Source organism: Rhineura floridana, chromosome 5, assembly GCF_030035675.1.
Source record: "Rhineura floridana isolate rRhiFlo1 chromosome 5, rRhiFlo1.hap2, whole genome shotgun sequence".
NCBI lineage: Eukaryota > Metazoa > Chordata > Lepidosauria > Squamata > Rhineuridae > Rhineura > Rhineura floridana.
The window spans coordinates 51785197-51807902 of NC_084484.1; the positions used below are offsets into that span (position 1 = coordinate 51785197).

The window sequence follows — 22706 nt, forward strand, 5'->3', positions numbered from 1 at the left end:
TTCCAGGTTTAATCCCTGGCATCTCCAAGAAGGCTGAGAGAGAACTCTGTCTAAAATTTTGGAGAGCCTCTGCCAGTCAGTATAGACAGTATTGCACGAGATGGACCTAACATTTTATTTTGCAAAAATGCCAGTTTCTGCCATGTTATACGGAAGGCTTCAGTTAATCAGGCAATAAATTTAGGATAGCCTAGTGAGGGAGCCCATTCTATGAGCAAGAGAGGGGCCCTCAGAACCAGTGACAAAGCATCAAGGTAACAAGCAAGTTAGACAGCTGTTTGGTAGCAGGGTAGTATTCTCTCTCCCCTCCTTTTGACTAAAAAAACCTCAAGTTCCACAGTAAACTACTCAATTAACAATAAGTATTCAGGTACAAAGCCTGTAGGGGTGTAGGAGCTATCCACCGTATTGTACAGAATGTCATGTGTACAACTGTCTGCCTGTTGGACAGGAATTTGGCTGTGTGCTCAGTGCACTGAGCTGTTGGCCCTCAGGGAACAAGTTTGTTCCCATGAGACCAAGGTGGCTGATCTGGAGAAGCAGAGAGATTGGTGGACAAGGCCTTTGGGAGAGAGTATTCTTCCGCTTTTTTGAGGAAGGAGGACGTAGCTCGGAAGAGGATAGGTCTGTGCTCCCTCCGGTATTGGTGTTGGTATGCCTCTGAACACCAGGTATTAAGAATCACAAGTAGGGAGAGTGCTGTTGCACTCTTGTCCTGCTGGTGGGCTTCCCATAGACATCTGGTTGTTCACTGTGAGGAAAGGATACTAGGGTAGATGGGTCTTTGGCTTCATCCAGCAGGATTCTTCTTACATTCTTTATGACTTTTCCCAAGATATCTATTAATGAATTCTCCTTACTTAAAACGAGTTTAGTATATCATTTCTTCTAATACTGAATGTGGTGGTCTGGTCACACTCAATTTGGCAGTGAAAGGTTGTGGCTTCTGCATGCTTGAGAAATATGCAGAAGTATATTAGTTTGTAAATTTAATATAAAAAGAAAAAAATAAGAAAACACAGCTACTACCTTTGCTCAGTGGCTTCCAGAACCTGTGGATGTTGAAGGTGTCGGCTGGAAGAAAAAGGTTGGGGGATTAGCCTGTTTAAGCTGCTAAGATCTCTTCCATCCTTGAGTCAGGGAGCAGGATTGTCTAGAAACTTCCATTGCTTCATAACAATAATGTATTCAGGTTCCAGACGGGCAGCCCTGGACTTTAGTCATTTAATACCATGTAGCACAGAAGGGAAAAGTTTCAGGAGCATGGAACAGAAAAAGATTTATTTTTCCCTCATCCCATTCTTAAACTTGCCCTCCCCTCAAATAGCACTATCCAAGGCTCCTCTTCCAGGCTAGCTGGAGTCCTCCTGTTGGGAGCATAGACTATATTCCAGCTGGAGATACACTGTAAAATTTTTACAGCTTGTTGCAGTTCTCAGTTTGTTCCCTTTAGTGGTAAAGCAGAGTCCCATGCTAACCAGTAGGGCAGCAAATTTGGGCCACCCACAGGCAGTAGCAGCTGGTGAGGTAGCATGAGTGCAGTGTGAAGTGTGGCACCAGCAGTGTCGGATTGGGTCCACCAGTCCTCTGAGCTCCCTGTGCTTCACCACTCTCCCTTTTAGTAAGCGTCTGCAATCTGTGGTGTTGGGAAGCCAGGAGAGCAACGCTGTGCAGGCCCACTGGCTGCTACTGCCTACAGGCAAGGAGAGTTGGTTTTTTAAAAAAGCAGTACTCATGTAGTGTAAGGGCAGAATGTAGGAGCAAACCCTTGGTGTGGCAGGAACCCACTTGCTTCCCTACAGCCTATGGTCAGTTAATCTTTATTTTTATACGTGCACACACTTTCAGTGTGGACATGTAAGATATCTCTATAGGTCTACATGGCTTTAGGATTAGTACATAACAGTAGGTGCCTTCTTATATGTTAAAAGTTTTTCCTCTTGATTAGTGAATAATTCCCATTAAAATGAACAGTGATTCCACATCAGTCATGACTGGGTTGTTTCCTGAATACTTTAGTTCTGCTATATCATTACTCTATATGTTTCATTTCAGATAGAGGTGACAAACCTAAGATCTGTATCCTATCTAAAATTGTAGTGTATTTTTCCCTCTTGGATATGCAGCTGAGGGTATAAACCTGCACACCTTCGGAAGACTCTTCCTCCTAAGCTGTACAGGCATTCATAGGTTTTTTTTCTTGCCTTAAACAGGAAGCCACTCATTGCTTGTGTGGAGAGGCAGCTTTTAGGAGAGCACTTATCAGCTGTTTTGCAAAAAGGTACTTTTTTCTAATTAGTTTTTTTAGCTGCATAATCTGGTCACATTTTATGGGAAATTGAACACAGATTGTACAGCTGCCTCTTTGGCCTGGGAAAAACCGTTGTAACAAACAACTGGAAAAATAATTTATGCTGTTCTTAAAATATGATGATCAGTAAATATCTCCACATGCAACTGGCTACAAATAATGTAAACAAACCCTTTTCAGAGCTATAAAAGTTATTCATAAAACTGGCAAGCATTGCATGTGAAGAAATTGCCAGGAGTGCTCTGAAAACTGCTTATTTTGTTACATACCTCTGTAACTGATAAAACTCTTTGTTGGTTCTGTAGCAGTAACAGGCTTGGGTTTTTCCATGAAGTAAAATCTAACTACTCCTCTGAAACATTTGAACTTGTAAGAAAATCAGAGGGGCTCATTGTTTCATTAGGACAAGCTGTTACAAATATTGCAGATCTTTCAACTAAATCCCTTTTAAGGTCTGGTGGGGGGAGAAGGCATGAGCTAACAAACTATTATCTGAGTATTCCATTTTTTTAAAATAAAGCAAGGGCTACATTTCTTAACTTTATGGACGTATTTACTACTTTTCCATTCTCAAAAACTGATTTTTGTGAAGAAAGTAACCAGAGCATTAAAAATAAGCAACAGCATAGTAGAAACTCTAAAATCTGACTTATGTAGGGACTGTGTATTGCCTGTCTGAAACAACATTCCAACATCAAACAACCACTATTACATCAGAGCAAGCTTTTGGTTGAGAAAAACCTGAAACTTTGGGGGTGGGAGGTGCCCTGTTACATAGTGTAATCAGTTCCTATAAAATGGTAGCGACTGGAAAGAGGTGGGTGAAGGCACTCACCACCAGGAATGCTACATCACATTCATATAAACTTTTGCTTGGTCTGTAAAATATGGATCTCCCTGGATGATAGTCCATCAAGTGGGTATTGATCAGCACCTAGGGTCCAGAGGCAGGAATTGCAGCAAAATCATGGGGTAGTAGATCACCCCAGTCACATGACCTCCCCAGTCTTTTCCTGTCTCCTCATCCTAGGCGGTTGCTTTGCTTCTTGCTCCACACCAATGTCTTGGTCTTGGCCTTATTCCATCTTTTTCTTGTGTGTGTTTTGTCCCCCGTGTTGGTGAATCTTTTCTTCCATACTCTTCTGTTTTAAAAAAAAAAAAAGTCTGTCACTCTCCCCTTCTTTTGTCTTTCCTTCCCCCCTCATTGGGGCTTCTTGGGGCAGGAGAGAGGTTTGTTCTTTGGGGCCAAATTACAATCTGCCGCTACGCTGTACTGGGTAGGGGATCATCTCAGCACCTCCTCAGCTTCTTTTCACCTGAACTCCTCCACACCCCGGAAAGGTGCGTGTGTGAGTTGAGGATTATGGCAACAGCTAAACTTCTGTTGGAAGGTGATCGGTCCGATATGACAATAGCACAGATGGAGGAGGTACAGTCTCCCAGCTTACCCAGCACAGCCCCCATGCTTCAGCAGCCCTTCCCCATATCAAAATAGGCTCTGGTCATCGCAGTGGACACTGACCCGTCTCCATGGAAAGTGCTTAAAAAGTCAAAGCATCGGGCAGCCTCTCCCTTGCTAGCAGTGGTCCACTCAGTCAAATGGCTGGTCATTTCTGCTGCTCCCACCGATGCCATTGTGGAGTTAGCATCCTCTTCCACAAAAAGCTCCCATCTGCCATTTTAGTGCCCACCAACTCCACAATGGCTGCAGTGCAAAACAGTAAGGCCATTAGCCCACTTGCAGTGCTGTTATTAGCAACAGAGTACCCCATGGAGAAGCTCATTTTGGCTCCTGGCCACACTGCCAAAGACTCCTAAGCCTCCCAAAGTGTTGCCATGGGCTCCCTTCTGCTATGTTCCCTATGGCAGCAGGGGATATATTAATAAACCATTGTCAGATGAGGAGACCATGGCAGATCCCAAACTCACCAACTTGTTTGACTCCGCACTTATTCAGTTGAGGAGGATTTTGAGGGCTTTGCAAACCACAAGCGCATGCTACCCGCCTCTATGCCAGCACAACTTCTTCAATTAATCCCTGAGGCTTTGGCTCACATCCGTGAGGTGCAGATAGGGGCTCTTTCTTCTGAACTCCTGATCCCTGCCTCCAGCATAGCAACTGTTTCTGGTCAGGCTAGCCAGCAACGGCCTTTGCGGTCCAAGTTAAGGTCTTCAGGAGTGTCTCAGGTCTCACGCAGATGATGGCCCAGAGACTTTGCACACCATTCATCTGAGGAGGATGCTTCCTCCTTCGACCCCTTTGCTACATCTATGGGGCATCTATATCCAGTTAGAGATCTGAATGCTTTTCTGGATCTGCAATGCAATGATGATGAGTGGACTGGGGGCTCAGAGATGTAGGATGCCTCTCATCACTTGTTTCATGCTGAACATTACTTGCCTCTCCAGTATGTCTCTGGCTGCATTGGACCTAAGCTCCCTACCTTCAGAACCACCTCCCACATCATCAAGAGGGGCGGCTGTCTTGAAAGTGCCTAAGTCTATGGTTGTGACCATTCCCATGGCAGGCGTACAAATGGAGTGGGATGTTCCTCTATGATCTGAGTGGCCTCCTGTTCTTGTAAATTGTTCCTACTTCCTGGAGCCTTATCCAATGGGCGTATGTCTGGCAACAATCTTGGCAGGGATAGACCAAGCAGAGAATTGAACTGCATCCAGGATCGCATCTGGAATGAAGGCAGCCGCTTTGTGCAGCTTAAGAAGCGATTTGCAGATCCTGTCAGAGTCTTGTGGTGGAGAATTTAGCAGTTCAGACAACCAGACCAGTGACACCCTAGAAAAGATGGAAGCCGTGCAGGTCGGCCAAATGGCCAAGGCTGCTGTCTCATGGGATTTCTGAACAGCAAAGTTGAGCCAACGCTCTGAGGCATCTTTGAATTACACATCTGCCTCTTTGGGGAGGAGTAAATGAGACACCAGCGTGGTTCCAGGGATGGATAGGCCCATTTCCATACTGGTGTCTTGTTCACTCCTCCCCAAAGAGGCAGATGTGCAATTCAATGAGCAACATTCATTTTGTCGATATACCCCCTACCAGTTGTTTCAGTCCTTTCAGTCAAACCACATTCCAGGAAGGGGGCAAGACTACAGATCTGGACAGTCATCCTAGAACCAAAGCTGATACCCCAGACATTGTCATGCCCTACTGGGGGAGAAGTTTCTTCCAGCCTCCTCGGGGCCTAAGGGAGGCAGGCCCCAGCAACAGTCATGGCAGTGCTGATGTCAATGGTCCACCAGTAGAGGGACGCCTCTTCCTGTTTGCTCAGAACTGGGTTCATATCACCACAGAACAGTGGGTTCTGGAAGCTGTCAAGGAATGCTCCAAAATAGATTTGGAGAGCTTTCCACCCAACCATTTCCTTCCATCCCCCATTTCTGGTTGTCCCAGAAGCAACAGGCAATGGAGGAGACTATTCAGCATCTGCTTCTCATTCAGGCCATTGAGGAGATACCACCAGATGAATGGTTCTCAGGTGTCCACTCCATTTTCTTTGTAGTGCCCAAGTGCAACAAATCATGGGGGGCTATCTTAGACCTGAAGTTCCTGAACCAGTTCATTTGCTATCAAGTTCAGGATGGAGTCATGGTCTTCTATCAGGGAGGGTCTTCATCATCTGGATTTCCTTGCATCGACAGACCTCAAGGAGGCCTATTTGCATATCCCAATTCATCCATGACATGAAAAGTACCTTTGCTTCACTCACAAGGGCCAACACTACCAGTATGGAGCAATGCCTTTTGGACTTTTGTCCATCCCTGGAGTCTTCACAAAGGCTTTGCTTGTCTTGGTGGCTTATCTTTGCCTCTGGGGTGTCCAGCTCTACCCCTATCTGGACGATCTCTTAATTCACATCCACTTCACCCTTCAGATCCTGGAATCCCACAGTTTCCTGATGAACGGGCTGAAGAGTCATCTGATCCCTTTGCAGCAGCTTCAGCATCTGAGAGTGGTCATGGACACATGAGGGGGCCTACTGTTGCTATCACCAAAGCGTGTGCAGAAGCTGCGGGAGGTGGCCAAGATCTTTCTCAAATTGGCTACAGCGGACCTCATGTTCCTCCTAGCTCAGGCCCTGGGACAACTAATTTCAGCAATCCAGATAATTCCATGGGCTTGCCACCACACTCAGATGCTGCAGTGGTTCCTTCTACCTTTTCAGTGAGACATTCTGTGGTCGAGGCATCACATCATGCTTCAGGTGGTGGATAGTTGCTGTCAGTCTTCAGAGGGGTCTTCCAAGACCCTCCTTGTACAGGCATCACCATGGATGCCAGTGTCTTGGAGTGAGGTGCACATTGCTGTTCGCCATTTGTCCAGGGTCAATGGAGTTACGCCGCAGCATCAACTGGCTGGAACTCTGGGCGGCCATGTTAGCCATTCAGCATTATGATCCTCTGTTCAGGCTCTGGCACATTCTGTTCCACATAGACAACCTCTCTGCGAAAGCTCACATCAACCATTGGAGCAGGACTTATTTGCACAGCCTATAGGACAAGTCCACCTTGCTCTTTTCATGGGCAGAAATTCAGTTGGACTCAGTGGTGGCATAGCACATCAGGGATTTAAATGTCACTGTGGACTGGCTGAGTTGACAAAGCATACTGACGGGGAAATGAAAGCTTCATCCTGAGGTGTTCACTCAGATCTAGGCATGGTTTGGTGGGCTCATCGTTCACCTCTTCACTTCTGTTCTCAATCATCTAGTTCCTTGTTTCATAGCATGTTACCCAACTGTATGCATGGAGGCAGTGGATGCCCTGTCAGTCACCTAGCCTCCGGGTCTCCTCTATGCCTTTCCTCCTATGGTGATGATAGCTTGCATGCTGAGTCAGCTGAGGCAGGAGTGTTCAGAACTCTCTTTTTCATTGGCAACAGGAGATAGTGCTTCCCACTTTCTGCAGGAATCTGACTGACAGGAAAAGGCATGGCATTCTCTTGATGTTAGAAGGGCCTTAAAGGTGTACATCAACTCTACAAGGGACTTCTGACTCACTGATTCTCTTTTCATATCTTTTTTTCCAGGCTCCCTGGAGGAAAAAGTTTAACATTCTATGTTGGCCTGTTGGTTGCGGACCTGCATTAAACTAGCATATGAAAGCATGCACTTACTTATACTGCAGAATGTTACCGCTCATTCTATGAGGTCCTCAGCAACTAATGCTGTTTTTTCTGTTAATGCTCCTTTAGTAGAGATTTGCAGGGCTGCCATTTTGGCTTTGCCTTACATATTCATACTTCATTATAAAATGGGCACTTTTGCCTCAGCCGAAGCTGCTTTTGGCTGACATGTCCTGCCACATGTGGTTATGCATTAATTTAGTCAATGCACAAAGACCCCCCCTTTTTCTTTTCTAAGGTACTGCTTGGGTACACCCACTTGATGGACTATCATCCAGGGAGAAGAGGACTTTGGTCCTTACCTAAAATAAATTTATCCTGGATTATAGTCCATCAAGGCCCACCCTTTTCTTTGTGGTGACTCAGTTTAATTGTCATCTGTTACTGTAGTTATTCTGTTTTCGTTGGGGTGCTATGTTATTTATGAAAGTGTTGGCTGGGGCCTGGTGCACTTACACACTACAGCATGCAGCATAAAGATAATTATGCAGCCTTCTGAGTACAGTTTGTGGTACACTCATGCCTCTGTGATGGCTTCTTGCAGTTGTTTTGAATACAGTTGATTGGCTTTACTACAATCTCTGTGTTTTTTCTTACATCACATGGGGGAGTAGGTCTTTAACTTGTGTTTAAGGTTATCATTTTTCCAGATCTCTCCTTCTCCGACTTGTCATGAAAGGACTAGGGAGGTCATGTGACCAGGGCAACCTACATCCCCACAATCTTGCTGCAGTTTCTTCCTCTAGACCAGCCTTTCCCAACCAGTGTGCCTCCAGATGTTGTTGGACCACAATTCCCATCTTTCTTGACCATTGGCAATGCTGGCTGAGGCTGATGGGAGTTGTGGTCCAACAACATCTGGCAGCACACTGGTTGGGAAAGGCTGCTCTAGACATTAGGTGGTGATCAATACTCACTTGATGGACTATCATCCAGGAGGAATTTATAGTATTTCAGGTAAAGACCAAAGTCCTCATTCACTTGAAAATTTGTTTAATCTGGAAAACGATGTATTGATAGGGTTTACAGGCTCATGGGGTAGAGGGACTAAAAGTGAGTACAGAACCAGCAGATCAAGCAACAACAGAGATAACAAATCTGTTCAATTTTGAATAGGTAAAAAAAGTATAGACAGTAACTCTTTGTGTGTGTGTTGCAATGAAAGATAGTTACAGAAGGCTGCAACCTGGAGTGAAAGTAGAGTGAGTGTGGACAAGGATCTTAACTTGGCTATTTTTCCTATCAAAATCACCCTCTGCTATTTGAAGAACTGTTGTAATTAACTAAATGTAGAATAGCAATGGTACTGTATCCTTTTTCCAGGATTTGTAGTTCTTTGCACAAAACGTCTGATCATATTTCTTTTTTGTGCTTGATATTCTGTTAAAATAACTATTTTTAAAAAACTTTCATTGTTTATTTATATAATGTCATCCACATGCATGGTGCTTTACAAAGAACAAATTTGACAGATCCCTAAGCAAAGTAGCTTTCTAAGAACAGACACACAAGGGAAATGGAGGAAGAGGGAAAGGGAGATGGGGGAGGCAGGAAAAGAATATGCATTTATTTCAGATACACATACTTTGGCTGAGGCTGCAATCCCATACCCACTTATGTGGAAATAAGCTTCCTTGAAATCTGTAGGGCTCACTTCTGTATAGAATTGTGCTGTTTGACAGAGAATGTATCTGCTTCTTTCTTGTTCTTTGCTACCCTTTTCAGCAGTACACTCTGGTTTACATTATTTTAACTGGCCATCTGCATATCTAGGACCTGTTCTGTATTAAAGTTTTCTTGCCTGTTTGCAGAGAGGTTTCACTTTTAGACTTGTTGATGCTATAGGAAACACACTGGCATACATATCAGTAAGCCATCCTTTCTGTAGTGTAGTCTGTCAGAGTTTCTTGAACAAATTCTTAGAAATAACATATACCTCTATATTTACAATTTGAGTTCCACTTTTCCCACTCCATAGCTTACACTAAAATAAAATAAAGCAGTAAGTCTTGCATGTACTGGTTTTCATACTCTTTTGGACTCATTTGATCCAGGAGCACAGTGTGAACAACAGTCTAGTGTGCAGAGCAAGTAGAAGAATCTGTTTTTGTAAGGTTTATTTTTCTATCCTCAAATGGGTGAGACTACATGATGACAGAGAATCTAGCAGACCATCCATTTGGATCACAGAAATAGCTAAAGCTTACTTGATTACAACAACCATAATGTCTAGATTCTGTCAGGTTAAACTCACAGTAGCTTCTGTTCTGTTTTCTAATAATACCACCTCTTTTAATGTGTTTATTTCTCTTATTTTAAGGATTTGATAATCTGCTTGATGAAAACAGAATAGCAGATCTCACCCAGATGTGCCAGCTTTTCAGCCGTGTAAAAAGTGGGCAACAGCTCCTTCTGCAACACTGGAGTGAATACATCAAGGTATTTAAAAACATGTGCAGTTTTGTTGTAGAGGATTTTTTAAAATTGGTCGAAAATGAAAATTTTAACTGATGGATCTAGATTCCAAGTAACTTAAAATTTGAAAAAAAATCATAATAAAGCCCTTTTTTCTCAAATAAAATTGGTCAAATACTGAATATATATTGAAAACGGGGCCACTGTCTGTATAGTTTTAAGTCCTTAAGAAAGCATAAACTTTGCCCAGTTCATTTTCTCTGCTGTTCAGCAACAATCATGGCAAAGGAGAATAGCTTTGTACTTAACATGTGAAAAACAATCTTACCCCAGTGTGACAAAATAATAATTTTGTTCTTTGAAACGTTGTTACTGTATTTTGCAATATCCACAGCAAGCCGCCTGAGTTTTATTCATGTAAGCCTTTCAGGAAAGAAACAGTTTGAGTTCTAGAAATAGTTCTAGAAGCACTATTATTGCATGTAATCCAGCCTCAGAAAGTTTGCATTTACATATTGGTAGGAAATATAAAAGAACCATGGCAGTAGTTAAGGAGTGTAAGAAGAGCCTGCTGGATCAGGCCAGTGGTCCATCTAGTCCAACATCCTGTTCTCACAGTGGCCAACCAGATGCCTGTGGGAAGCCCACAAGCGGAACCTGAGTGCAATAGAATAGCACTCTCCCCTCCTGCGGTTTCCAGCAACTGGTATTCAGAAGCATACAGCCTCTAATAGTGGAGGCAGCAAACTTCCTATCTAAGAGTTAAGTGTAATCTTTGTTTTAGAAATTGTATATCAGATGTTTGGAATGTGGCTCAGCTTCCTAGAGAAGATCTTCCTGAGGATGACCTAAACTAAGCTGTAGACCTAAATTAACTCTGGCAAGCAAAAAAAAAAGGGTTGGATCTACTTGAGATATGTTTCCCGTTTGGTGGCTGGAATCACAAGAGGTGCTGATAGCAGAAGACCCGAAGAATTGTTAGGGTGAGAAGTGGTTCATTAGTTATGGAGGACTTAAACTGACAATCCATTACTCCTAAATTTTTGCCCTCAGCTTAATGTAGAGATTATTTGGGGAAAAGAAAAATTCAAAGGGGTGGGATGAGGTGTTTTTCCCTCTCCTAATTACATTGATATCATAACCTTTAAACTGTAATATTTTAGCATTAAATAAAAATAGACTTTTAAAAAATGACAAGAGTAGTCAGAAGTGTAAGATTAGACATTTGTGATGCAGTAAGCGTGAGGACAATGTAACCAAGGCCATCTTTGTCCAATATAATGTTAATTCCTATCACTCCTTCTAATAGCAAACTCTGGTGATGATTGCCACTGGTGATAGGAATGAAGGTAAAATGGGGCAATGGAGAACAAGAGGGAGGTGTCAGCATGCTCAAGGGAACTCAAAGGTTTGCAGAATTACAAAAAACTATTTTTAAAAAAACTTAGGGGAATATTGCCACCCCCACCTCACCCCAAAACCTGTACAATGAGAATTCAGTATGCACAGTAGCCACGAATGTTGAGTGTGTGTGTGTGGGGGGGGGGAAGGAAAGTGCGGGAGGGGGAGTGGAATGCCTTGGTTGAGCTCCTTCCCTTTAATTGCAATAGAGAAGTTATATGTTTGGAAGTCCTCCAAACATATTTTTCCTATTCAGATTATTTATTTAATGATTTATCCATGGCTGCATTCAGATGTAAAGTGTGGCCATAAGAAGGCAATCAGATACTTCAGTTTCCATGTTAGATTAACCTTGGTTTAGCAGGTTATCTGAACCTCTCAATGATGATTAATCTTAGCTGTGGTTAGTGGAAACAAGCCAGCTTATTATTATTATTATTATTATTATTATTATTATTATTATTATTATTATTATTATTGTCTTTATTTATACCCCGCCATTTTTCCAAAACTGGAACTCACAGCGGCTTCCAGATAAAAATACGTATAATTAAAAACATACAAAGTCTACATTAAAATAAGATTAAACTATTTCCAATATTAAAACCATACACACATATAGCTAAAAGAGTTCAAACTAGTTTAAAAATAATATAATAGACATTAGCAATGCAGCACCCTTCACGCCCTATCCTTAACAGCCTTCAATTCCAAAGGCTTGTTGGAATAAGAAGGTCTTTGCTTGTCGGCAGAAGGACTGCAAGGAGGGGGTCATTCTTACCTCCCTAGGAAGGGAATTCCAAAGCCTAGGGGCAGCCACCGAGAAGGCCCTCTCACGCGTCCCCACTAGTCGTGCTTGAGAAGATGTGAGTATTGAGAGAAGGGCCTCTCCTGAGGATCTCAGGGCCCGGGCAGGCTCATACAGGGAGATACGGTCTGAAAAATAGCCTGGACCTAAGCCGTATAGGGCTTTATAGGTCATCACGAGCACTTTGAATTGTGTCCGGAAACAGACTAGCAACCAGTGGAGCTTTTTTAACAGGGGAGTAGTATGGTCCCTGTAATCAGCCCCAGTTAACATTCTGGCTGCAGCACGTTGTACCAGCTGAAGTTTCCGAGCAGTCTTCAGAGGCAGCCCCACATAGAGCACGTTACAGTAATCTAAACGGGATGTAACTAAGGCATGTGTCACCGTGGCCAGATCAGATGGCTCAAGCTTCATAAAGTTAGCTTGTTTTTGCTAACCTTAGTAAGATTAAGCACAGTTTGTTTGAGTTCAAACAACCTTGAGAGAAGGCAATACTAAATGATAGTTTTGCATTGTGTCTAAATCATCCATAATACATGTTCTGTGTCAATTTATTTTGCATCACTTGGTAGAAAAGCACTTGTTAGTTGCTCTAAATCCATTTCAGTGTTTAATTTTCTTTTAAAATAAAATGCAGTTCATCATGTTTGAATATTTTTAATGTTTTAGTTGCATTAAAGCAACTGTGATTAACTGATTTTTATTACTGAAATTCTCTGAGAGTGGGGAATATTAGGAGATAAAAGAGGTAAGTACTACTGACATGTTTGACTATCAAAAGTATTTGTTTTGCAGAACTTTGGGACAACAATAGTGGTAAATCCTGAAAAAGACAAGGATATGGTGCAAGATCTGCTAGATTTTAAGGAAAAAGTGGATCATATCATAGAAGTGTGTTTTCAGAAAAATGAGAAATGTATAAACTTGATGAAAGAATCTTTTGAAACATTTATCAACAAGAGACCAAATAAACCAGCAGAACTGATAGGTATAAATATTTTTCTGCAAAAATATTATTTATAAACCTCATAGTCCATAGGGTTAAGTTGCTAAACATAACCATAACGCAGCAGTACAATATCTATTCCATGAAAATATTTGCTTGTGTGGGTGCTCTCAGAAGGAGGTGGGCTGCATACTTAAGAGACATGCTTGCTTCTTCTCCCTGCGCATCTGTACTTGCTTTTATTCTTGCTGATTGCTGCACCATTTGCTTGGAAAATTGCATGGAAAGTACAATGCAGTTACAATGTAGTATTATTTAAGGATGCTAAAAAAGAGGCAGAGGTAACTTGGGTTGTGTTGCTTCTTAGCAGGGGTAATCTGATGAAAGAGAGAGGATAGAGCCATCCAAACCATGGTCTTTTCTAAATTCTCCAGAGTAAAGACCAGAAAGAAGCAAAAACAAACGCTCACATGCAAACACCCAAAGATCACCAAAGTAACCCATAAAGTAGGGATGGGGAGCCTATTTAATTCCAGATGTTGTTGGACTCCCAACTCCCATCATCCCCAGTCAGTATCTGGAGGACCACAGGTTCCCTATTCCTGCCACAGAGGTAGCCCGATTGTCCTCTAGCACAGGAAGGAGCACACACAGCATTCCTCTTTATATTGATTGGAAGTGGGACCTATAAAGTCTGATTAAATTCTGGATTTGGCAGTAGTTTGTGTACCCAACAACAGTGGATATAACTACAGGAAAAACTTTGGGAAGAGAGAGTTTGGCTGGTTGGGGGGTGGAGAAGGCATGCACACACTTTCCCCAGGATCTCTAACACCATTGCACATGCTGTCTCTCATTCTGGGCAGCCAGTAAACTGTCCATTTACGTGGTGATAGCTTTACCATAGTGTTTAGTTTAAGTGTATCCACACTGATGCATGTGCACTGGTAGAAAGCCTGCTTTCATGTTGTGACTCAGGTCTTAAGAAAAGTGGGAAAATAAAATTTGGAAGTTCTAATGTTTAACTAGTCTCCCTTTTTGAGGGAGAAATGTGATCTACTTCTGATTTTATTCTTAGTTTTATTTACTCTACACTTTGATGATATACTCTCAGAATTGCTAACTAGCAGTTAAAACAATAAGATAATGTATCTAAATAAGCAATAAGGACAATTAAAAAACACAGCAGATTATAACTATAATCGGACAAGATTTCTTTAAAAACTGGGACAATGAAAACATACTTGCCTGGCAAAAGAACATAAGAGAGTGCAACAGCAGAACCTCCCTTGGGATTACACTTCAAAGTCAAGGCATCTTGGCTAAGAAGCCTCTCCATAGCTGCCTGCCTAACGTTAGGGCACAGGGATACCTGGAGTATGCCTCTAGCAATTACCTCTGTATGCAGTTTAGGTTATGTTGGAGAAGGCAGTCCTATAGATATCCAGGCCCCAACATGTAAAAGGTTTTAAGATAGCACCTTTCACAAACTACACTTCCCAGGATTCTTGGGAGGAAGCCATGACAGTTTAAAGTGGAATAAATGTATGGTGTGAATGTGGCCTGGGAGCAGCCAAAGTAGCTAAAGTCTTCCAAAAGAATCCTGTGCATAAAGCATTTAAGTAATCTAATGTGGAAGTTTCCATTGAATGGATAACTGTGGCCAGGCTTGGTGGATAGCTGGTAAACAAGCCTCTGCTGGTGGAAAGCACCTCATCCAGAACAGGCTGAACACCGTATCACTGTTCGGATGAATCATCCACCAACCAGACTTCTGCCCTATCAGGACTGAGTTTCTTTATTGCCCTTCACCCAATCCATGACCCTGGACACTGCTTTAGCCTTTGCACTGTTCAGCTGAATCAGGTGAAAAAGAAAGGCAAAGTTAGATATCATTAGCATACTAATAGCACTCACGTCCAAATCTATGGCCGCTCTCCATTCTTAAGTTTTCATGTAGATGTTAAATAGCAAAGGAGATAAGATGGGATCTCATAGCATAAATGTTTCTGCTAAGCAGCAGTGTCCCACTTTCTGAAAGTGGCCCTCCAAGTAGAAATGGAACCACTGAAACAGTGTCCCCACAATCCTAAGCCTGGGTATCCTATGCAGAGTTCTTGGGGAACATAGGGAGCTACCTTATATTGAGTCAGACCATTGGTCCTTCAAGCTCAGTATTGTCTACTCTGTCTGGCAGCAGCGCTCCAGGGTTTTAGACAGAGGCATTTCCCAGCCCTACCTGGAGTCACCAGGGACTGAACTTGGGACCTTCAGCATGCAAGGCAGATTGAGAACATTTTGTGATTTAGCCATATCCTGCATAATCATCATCTCTATTGTTTTTATTATTATTGAATAGTTTTAACCTACTCTTTATCAACAAGCAATCCCAGGTCAGGGTACTATAAAACAAGTTACATAACAACAGTTAAATAAACATCAAATCACAGGGCAGATGAAAACCAATTACACCGAAGCAACAGTAGAACAGCAATAAAAACAAACTCCAACTAATAAACTTCACTGCTCAGCATATGCCTGTGCAAGCAAGTATGTTTTCAGCTGGTGATAAATGCTCAACAGAGTAAGTGCCATCTGTATATTGGAGGGGAGAGCATTCCACATCTGGGGTGCCGCTACAGAGAAGGCCCTTCCCTGCATTTCCATGTAACAAATTTCATTTGACTGCCATGCAATCAAAAGAGCTTCTGCTTATTTGGCAGTATGGCAGGTGGTGTTAGCCTATGTAGGAGAATTCAGATGGAAATGGATGTTGCACAATTTAAATCTGGAGAGCAATATCTATGTAGAAATCTAAGAGTTCTGTAACAAGGAATGGGAAATTCTCCAGTTGGCCCAATTTGGACGCTTCCACATCAGGATATGAAGAGTTACTGGGTTCCAGCCTCCACATTCACTAGAACGACATTGGCCCTCTCTATCCTTACTTTCTTCAGCACTTGAGCCAACAACAGAAAAGTAGGAAATATGTAAAGTGTTCCTGTTGGGCAAGGGGAGTTTAGGGCATCTACACCTTCTGCTACCAATGACGGGCGGAATAGAAATAGCCCATCCTCGAGACTTATAGCAGGAACAGCAAACACCTCTGAGAAGTGGAAGGGATGGACTTCACACCTGGTGCATTATGTCCAAGGCTGTTGTGGCCTTAAAAACAGGTGTAGGCCATGTTTTATTCGAGACCATTTTGTCACTTCTTTCTACATTCTTCTGCATTCAGAACATACCATATCTAACCCCAACTGATCTAATGTTTTACTGAGCCAGCAAAAGCTGCCCGATCTTTGCTCTTTAGATGAGGTGGACTTCGCACCCTCCACAGGGCTACCTAAGACTATTGAGGGAACACAGCAGGGTTATTCAGACCAAATAGTTAATTTACAATTCCATAGACATCAGGAGTTGAATTTGCCATCCTTTATGGAAAGGCATCAAGGTGGATTGCTCTTCCACCTGTGAACCATTTATATCCTTCTTCAGGGGGACAACTGAATCATCATACATATCCTGTTGCGTCTCAGTAGTTTGTCTGCCAAACCTCTGTACCATCAGCCTCAGTGCTCTACCTCTGCACACATCATATGGGTCTGGTGAAGCACTGCTTCATGTTCTTTGTTGCCCCTGCTGCTCATTAACAGCATTGTTGGGCTGACTCAAATGAACACCGTGCTGCAGTGTATTGGAAGGTAATTGATTATTCACTGGTGCAGGGTGTGATTATGTAACTTGCTGCATTTGTGCAGGTGCTACTTGAAAAGACTGGCTAGTTCTGCAGAAATGTCATTCATCAGGGCTCTGCTAATGTGATTTAATGCAGCAGGACTTAAATGGAAAGATTCCACTTGCTGAATTTCTTGACTGAAACTGGAGATGGCAGCAGAGAGCAAATTAACTGTCTGTGCTAGTGCTTGAGGCAGGAAAGAGTTAACACTCCAACTGACCGTCATCACAGCCCCTCCCACGGAGTGCTAGTTCGCCGTCTGGCCAAGCTTAAAAATATAATCTTATAACACTTATAGAGACACTGACAACATTAAATTAACCATAAGTAACACGAAACAAAGAACTTGCACACTTTTAGGTCTAACTGACCCTTTAGTCTCCACCTATTCTCTTTATAACATTTGCTGTCTTATACATCCCAGGGTGGGTCTTGGTGGTACTAGGGTTGCCAGGTTCTTGGCCTGAGACTGATCCTGTATCTTTCGGAGAAGAGAAAGTCAGCCAAGTGCAGGTGTTCTTGCAACGTTGTAATGAGAAAAACCACAAGGTGGAATTCTCCCTCCCCCCCCCTTCCACAACTTTTAAAGATACAGAAGACCTCTTGGAGGCTGGGCCTGGCAACCAAGAGGTCTTCTGTATCTTTAAAAGTTGTGCAGGGGGAAGAAAGAATTCCACCTTGTGGTTTTTCTCATTACAGCGTTGCAAGGACACCTGCACTTAGCTGACTTTCTCTTCTTCTAAAGATACAGGATCAGTCTCAGGTCAAGAACCTGGCCACCCTACCTGGTACCCACAGAGAAACACCTTTCTGGTAAGTAAAACGGTTCCTTCTCTAGTGGGTACCAGGACACCCCCAAGTGAGTATTATGACCTTTCAGTCTTCCCCCATTTTTCTTGTGTTATTCTTCCTCATGTTGCATCCCAGGGTGGGCCTTAGTGGTGTCCTGGTGCCCCCAGAGAAACACCTTACTCATGAGTAAAACAGTTCCTTCTCCAGTGGGCACTGGGACACCCCCAAGTGGGATGCTCCAAAGCTGACCTGTGTTGGTGGGTACATGCCCCTTAATGATCCAGCAGCACCTGCTAAGGAACTCACCTCCCCACTGCTGCCTCTGCAGCTGCATAAATGCCCATCTTATAGTATTTGATAAATGTATCCAGGTTTGCCCAAGTGGCTGCACGACAAACCTCTTGTAGAGGAGCCTTTGTTGTATGTGCTGCATAAGCAGTTGCTGCTCTTGTTGAATGTGCCATGATACCAGGTGCAGAGTAAGGTGACCCCCTGAATGCTTCAGAAGCAGCCAGAGAAGCTCCAGCTAAGAGGAACTCACTAATGCACACCTGGTAATTTATGCAACCAAACCTCCTGAGTGTTTTGACAGCAGCCAGGAAATCTCAGACAAAGTGAAACGTCTCATACCTACATAGCAATCCCTGAAATATTGCCATGCTGTGTGAACCTGCTGAGTGCTGGTAATCTGCAAACGTAAACTGCTGTTTAAATGAACAGAAAGGAACAACAGAAGGCCTGTTAGCCTTAATTTCCAGTGAATTAAGGATTATATAAAAAGTATGTGTTTGTCTTTGATTGTTGCCCACATTCTCAAACTATATAAAAACTATCTACCTGTTGAAGACAAGGAATGAAGACAAGTTAACTTAGTAAACATGCATTACATTTGCTGCTGATCTTTCTTAAGGGAGGAAATGAAACTGAACTGTCTATGTGTGAACCGTTGCCAAGTTGTGCAGAGTAGCAATCCCTACCAAAGGTTACTTTGATCCAGCAAATAATTTAATCTGTAAACTAATATTTGTAATATTAATCTGTAAACAGTTTTATGCTGCCCTGGGACCTGTTGGCGAAGGGCAGGCGATGAATTGAAAATCAGTACCATTCCAACATGGAGGCTTGACAGATAGGCTATTACAATAGCTGGAGCACAGAATAAGAAAAAATAAAGAGGTTTAGGCTATTCATGTAGCATGTTAATGTACATAATTTCCCTAACATATATCCCACTGAGCAGTGTCCATACATATGCTAGTGGTTTATATACATTTTGAAGCTTTATACAAAAGAGGAGAGGGCAAGGAATTTCCATCGTGCAGTAGAAAGGCCTTCTGCTGGTGGAACTGTTTAGTTGGGTGCTGCCCACATATTCCACTGGATAGTAAAGAAAGGTACAGAAAGAGAAAATACTGCTTCACAATTTTGCTGCATAATACTAGATAGAGAAATATTTTAATATTTCCCCATGCTGTTCTCTCTTGCATCTTGCGCTCGCTCTCTCCCCACCACATCAGCTCCCCATATTTGCCAGTTGGTGTCTCTGACTGTTTATTGTTACTGCTCCTGACCTGTCAATCTTCTTAACTGGTCTTCCTTTAAAGCTCCTGATTAATTCTGCTACTTACATCTTTTTTTCCTTACCTCAGTTGTCATAACTCCCCATTATTGTCTTCATTGGCTTTCTGTGTGCTGTATTAGTTTCAAACTGTTTGTTTACATTCCATTCTGGATTCCATTCTGTGTCTTTCCTTTTTATCTCTTCTGTTGCTTCTGTCTAAGGTTTTTATTATTAAAAATTATTAACATAACCATTTATTACCCACCTTTCACCCAAAGGTCCCAGGGCAGGTCACAACAATTTTAAAATACAACATTAAAAACAGTTAAGAACAATCTAAAACCACAGAATAGGGTGGGTCCTAAAAACATTCTTCATCACCATTCTTTATGTATCTCTGGCACTCTTTGCCCATACGTTTAACATTTTTCCTGCTTTTAGTCAGGTGCTGATTTGAATTTTTTAAAACCCTGTAGATATTGCAGTCCTGTATACAGGCTGCTTTAATTTGCATTAATCCCACTGAAGTCAATGAAATGCAAACAGCTTACTTTTGTAGAGTTGCATCAAAAAAGCTGCCACTGCTGATTTTTTAAAAAAAACTTGGGTCTTCCTTTCCCTCCTTTTCATGTTTGTGTCATGTTTTTATTAGATTGTATGTTTTTGGCATGGAGTGGTTTCCCCCTAGTTTTTATAAAGTGCCTAGTGTAGTTTTATGTGCTTTTAAACTAATATGTGGAAGCCAAGTGATTTATTTCAGGATTACTTTTAAAGCTTTTTATTTTAATTATTTTTTTAGCAAAACATGTAGACTCAAAGCTGAGAGCTGGCAATAAAGAAGCAACAGATGAAGAGCTGGAAAGAATCCTTGACAAGATTATGATAATATTCAGATTTATTCATGGTAAGAAATTTCTTCTTAAACATCTGTGTAAAGTATACCGAAGACTTCTGCACAGCTCATTTTTAAATCAACATACCACAGGCTTGATACATAGATGACCCCACCCAGATGATCCAATAGATGACCCCACCTATCCCATGTAGATTTTAAATAACATGGAGGATCTGAACCCTGCAGAACCACTCTACAGGGCTGAACAGTATTTCCCCCACACTACTTTGTGGAATGGACTACAAAGTAGTGCCACCCAGCCTCAACTTGTACTGCTGTTCCAGAAGGATACCATGATTGATGGTATCAAAAACTAATGAGATATCAAGGATAAACAGTAGGTTCACAATTCCCCCTGTCTTTCTCCTAACTAGAGCTATTTTATAGGGCGACCAAGGTGGTTTTTAGTGTCAAATCCAGGCCTATACCCCAACTGAAATGGATCCAGAAAATCAGTTTCATCCAAGAATATCTAGGGAATCTAATAAATTACTGGCAGTTGTTGAGGAGCCAACAAATGGCTTCTCTAAGTGACTGTGTTGCTGAAAAAAGGTGAGTAAGGAAGAACATGATAAGAAGTTTATAAGTCTATGCATGGTATGGATAAAGTTGACCAGGAGAAGTTTTTTTCTCTTTCATAATACTAGAACTTGGAGCCATCCAATGAAGCTGAATATTAGAAGATCCATGACAGACAACAGAAAGTACTTCTTCACAGGCCTTTGACCTGATCACAAATGGGGAGAACTGTATTGTGCTCAGGTCCTGCTTGCAGGCTTCACATAGTTATCTGGCTGGTCACTGTGAGAACAGAATGCTGGACTAGATGGGCCTTTGACCTGATCTAGCAGGGTTATTCTTACGTTGTTAAATAGTGGAAGAGAATTCCCGCTGTCATGCTGGCAAACCTCTTGGGTTTCAGTGATGGGCAGCCTGTGTGTGGCATTTACTGCAGGGTAGGTTTTGTGTGAGGATGCAGCACGGAATGCATGCACAGTTACTGGATGTGTGCTCCCCGTGACAGTTTTTCATGTTTCCAAATGTGCCAAAAAGTTGATGAGCCTCATCTAACCAACTATCATTGAGTAATATATAATCTGTCATCCAGTAGGTGGCTCTCTCTGCAAACAATACAGTGCTGATGAGACTATTGGCTTTGCTTTTACTTCCAGTCATGCACAACAATATTTTGCTGGTATTTATTTTCCATAAACTTTAATGGGGCAGGAACACTTTAATAACTTTTGATACATTGATCAAAATTTCACCCAAACCATGAAAGTGTAGGCTCCATACCAGCCTGAATAAAGCACATTGGTAGCTTTCACCAAAACTGTGAAGATATACACAGTGCCTTGCAAAAGTAATCAGACCCCTGACCAATGCTCTCATATTACTCAGTTACAAGTGGTACACTGTAATTTTGTTCTGTGTGATATTTTATTTTGAAACACTGAAACTCAACATCAATTATTACAAGGTGACTTTGGTTTTATGTTGGGAAATATTTATAAGAAACATAAAAAACTGAAACATGTTGCTTGCATAAGTATTCAACCACCACACATTAATATTTGGTAGAGCCACCTTTCGCTGCAATAACAGCTTTAAGTCTTTTGGGGTAGGTATGTACGAACTTTGCACACAGTATCGGAGGGATTTTGTCCCATTCTTCTTGGCAGATTCACTCCAGGTCATTGAAGTTGCTTGGACATCGCTTGTGGACTGCAATTTTCAATAGGATTGAGATCAGGACTTTGACTGGACCACTGCAGGACATTCACCTTTTTGTTCTTGAGCCACTCCAATGTTGCTTTGGCCTTGTACTTGGGATTATTGTCCTGCTGAAAAGTGAATTTTCTCCCAAACTTCAGTGGACTGAAGCAGGTTCCCTTGCAGTACTTCCCTGTATTTTGTTCCATCTATTCTCCTGTCAATTTTAACAAGATGCCCAGTCCTTGCTGATGAGAAGCATCCCCACAGCATGATTCTGCCACCACCATATTTCACTGTAGGGATGGTGTGTCTTGAGGCATGGGCAGTGTTAGGTTTGCGCCACACATAGCACTTTAAGTTTGCCCCAAAAGCTCTATCTTGGTCTCATCTGACCACAAAATCTTTTCCCACATCACAGCTGGGCACTCTAATGGTTTCTGGCAAACTCCAGATGTGCTTTCAGATGGTACTTTTTGAGTAATGGCTTATTTCTTGCCACCCTCTCCATACAGGCCAGTGTTATGTAGATCTCTTGATTTGGTTGACTGGTGCACCATTACTCCACTCCCAGCCGCTGAACTCTGTAGCTCCTTCAAAGTGATTGTTGGCCTCTCACAAGTCTCCTTCTTGTTTGAGCACTGAGTTTTGAGGGATGGCCTTTTCTTGGCAGTGTCTGGGTGGTGTGATGCAGCTTCCAGTTCCTGATTATTGATCCAACTGTGCTCACTGGACTATCCAAACACTTGAATATTATTTTGTACCTTTTTCCTAATCTATCATTTGTATTACATTATCTCTCACTTCTGTAGAATACCCTTTGGTCTTCATTTTCCTTCAGATCCACAGCCCGACCAATCCAATGATCCTTCAACAGTGGGGGTTTTATCCTGACAATGTGACAGCAACTTTAATGGTTCACAGGTGGAGGCCAATGGTAAGGTAATTGTGTCCTCAATAGGGCAGTTTCTTTCATCCGTGTAAA

At 42.3% G+C, this 22706-nt stretch overlaps 1 protein-coding gene across 5 annotated transcripts in view; it reads left to right on the plus strand.

Annotated features, from left to right (window-relative positions):
* The window catches only part of CUL4A (cullin 4A), a 58113-nt gene that overhangs the window by 18463 nt on the left and 16944 nt on the right, over positions 1 to 22706 (plus strand). For 2 of the 5 annotated variants that reach the window (XM_061626679.1, XM_061626681.1), the window contains 4 exons: positions 2214 to 2281; positions 9772 to 9890; positions 12871 to 13063; positions 19913 to 20017. In XM_061626679.1, coding sequence (XP_061482663.1) covers positions 2214 to 2281; positions 9772 to 9890; positions 12871 to 13063; positions 19913 to 20017 — 485 coding nt within the window. Of the gene's footprint in view, positions 1 to 2213; positions 2282 to 9771; positions 9891 to 12870; positions 13064 to 19912; positions 20018 to 20655; positions 21383 to 22533; positions 22659 to 22706 lie in introns of those variants that run through there. The other 3 variants (XM_061626682.1, XM_061626683.1, XM_061626684.1) reach the window with 3 other exon arrangements.